Below are 2,406 nucleotides of genomic sequence, written 5' to 3'. Positions count from 1 at the left end.
TCTCCCCACCGCCCTCACCGCCACGCTGCCAGCGCAGCCGCCGGGCGACGCGACAGCGGCTAGCGGCCGGGAGAGCCTCTCCAGTGCGGGCTGGGGGCGGCGGCGGCACTCTGCGGGTGGCGGGCGAGCTGCTGGCTGGCCGGCGGCGCGTCTCGACTCAAATTATGGGCCGCCTCTCGGGCGTGCGGCCAGGGGCCCGTGTGGCGCGAGGAGAGGGCGGCGCGCTCGGCGCGCTGGCGGCGGTGAAGCCTCTCAGAGTGGGCGCTGGCTGGCCGAGGGCGTCGGGCGGGTGTGGGGCGGCACTCGGGCCGCCGGACGGGCCGTGGTGGCCCGTGTGGCGTTCGTGAGGGACTGTTTGGGCGCCCCGGCAGCCTCCCCGCCTGCGTGACCAGGGCCGGTGGTTTGGCAGCGGTTTGGGCTGTGTGTGGGCTGGTCGCGGTAGGGGATATAGTGCTTGTTTATGGTCCCACTCACCACTCCCGGCCAACGGGGCCTCGCGGGGCGTCCTCGTTTGCAGTAAAAGGCCTCTGCCATCGCTCAGAGTCCCAAACCATGTGATCCTCCGCGCCGCCGCGCCCGAGTAGTCTGCCAGATGCGACGTCGTCGGGGAGGGCGTCGTCGCGGGCGCCAACGTCGTCATGCGAGCCCCTACGGCTGTCCAAGGGCACGTCAGGGTGACCAGGGGCGGGGGTCGAGCGTGAGTGCTCCGCCGGGGCGAGCTTCTGGGTCCATGGGACCGCTGCCGGACCCATCCGAGAGCCTCTCCGGACACGTTCGCTCGACGGCCTAGTTGGCGGCCGATGTTCGACGACTAAAGCTCCGGACGCCGCGGCCAAAGGTCCGCCCACGGCCCCAGGGCTCGTGGTGGGTGTGGGGTGTGCCTCACGAGGCGGAGAGGCCGCGTGAACTCCCGTAGAAGCTCGCGAAGTGCGGATTTGGAGCGCCGCGCCGGACCTCCGCCGGGGCCCGCCGGGACGCCGTATGGGCCTCGGGGTGCCCGATAAGCTTAGAGGTGCGGTTTTTTTTGCTTGTGTCTATCGGTTCATGTCATGGACCGGCCCTGGGAAGCCTTTGACCGCGCGCGGAGGGTGTTACGGGGCCGTGATGATTTAGCGGGAGGGAAATCGGCCGATTTGCCCAGTGTGCAGATTTATTTTGCATGACCTGTCCTAAAATGGATACCTGCGCTGGAGAATGGCATTCAGTTTCGCGGACCTGCCCTTTTAACAAGGCTTCTATAACTGGTTGGGTAGTAGGCTAAGAGTTCTGAGCCTCGAGGCTTAACGGGTCTAAGTGTGTGACCGGTCACGCTGGGGCGGGGCGGCCGCACCAAATCGTCAAGTCCATGAGTGTCTGCCAGGGATGACCACGTCGAAACCACCGAGCACTACCTTCGCAGCGTCCAGGTCAGCAACGCGCAGATCGTCCAGGGGACGCAGAAAGGAGGCAGGGCCGAGTAATGAGCGTGTGTAGACATTGTTGAGCGAGGCGGAGCCCAAGGTATCCATACCCAGCGCTCTCCGATTCCGCCCGTAGCGCAAAGTCCCGTTGGGCGACCATGTCGGCTTCCCGGCCAGTGGCTTCCCCCCGGGCGCATGGGGGCGTTCGTCGCTTGCGGCAACACGCTGCCACGCGCCCGCGAGACGGTTCTGGGCGTGGAGGGCGGGGACAGGGGTGGGAGGGTGGGACGGTGGGATCCGCGGACGGGGACCGGGACGGTTGAGGCTGTCAAGGGCCAGTACACGGACGCAGAGGGGAAGTGCCATGTGGAGGCGTTGCTCTTCGAGGAGTTCGGCGCAATGAGCGCGGGGGTGGAGGAGCTGCTGATGCGGGTGGCTGAGGTGGCGGGCCGGAAGCTCACGTGGTGGCAGTACGACCAGACGTCGTGGTCGGCGCGCGAATGGATGCCGTTTGCGCTGCAGCGACTGTCGGTGCAGCTCTGGGTGGCGCTCGCGGACGAGGCACAGCGCGCCATTGGTGCGGCGTCGCGCGACCGCGAGGGACCGCGGGGGAATGCTAGTGGGATGGGGGGCTCTGAGGGGAAGGGAGCGGGGGGCGCCCAGTAGGGCGCCGGCACCCCAGCGTAGAGGGCGTCGTGTAGCCCTCCTTTTGGTGTAAATAAAATTCTTCCGCCTTCAACCAAGGGACTCGCGCCATGTCGTCCGCCGTCGCCCGGTCGCTCCGGTCAGCTCCCGCGTCCGCCCGCCGGCTCCCCGGCCGCGCGGTCTTGTCTCGCGCGCGCTCGACGGCGGCGGTCGGCGTCGCCGACGACGCCGAGCCGCAGGGCTCCCTCTTCAACCCGACCGCGGAGCACTATGCGCTCCGCGAGCTGTGCGCCGCGTTCGTGCGGGACGAGGTGGAGCCGCAGGCGCTCGAGTTCAACCGGGCGGAGCGGTTCAACCACCC

At 68.4% G+C, this 2,406-nt stretch overlaps 1 protein-coding gene across 1 annotated transcript; it reads left to right on the top strand.

Moving 5' to 3' along the window:
* Positions 1-2,155: 2,155 nt before the first annotated feature.
* On the top strand, positions 2,156-2,394 carry EMIHUDRAFT_253458 (hypothetical protein; the record flags this gene model as incomplete). The annotated part of the gene is made up of 1 exon (XM_005784104.1): positions 2,156-2,394. A coding segment is annotated over one exon (239 nt), but the record flags the coding sequence as incomplete, so codon positions are not given.
* Between the last annotated feature and the right edge of the window lie 12 nt (positions 2,395-2,406).

This window comes from Emiliania huxleyi (genome assembly GCF_000372725.1).
Source record: "Emiliania huxleyi CCMP1516 chromosome Unknown EMIHUscaffold_1726, whole genome shotgun sequence".
Classification (NCBI taxonomy): Eukaryota; Haptophyta; order Isochrysidales; family Noelaerhabdaceae; genus Emiliania; species Emiliania huxleyi.
Note: the sequence above shows the minus strand (reverse complement) of the source record. Positions and strands in the feature narration are given on the sequence as shown.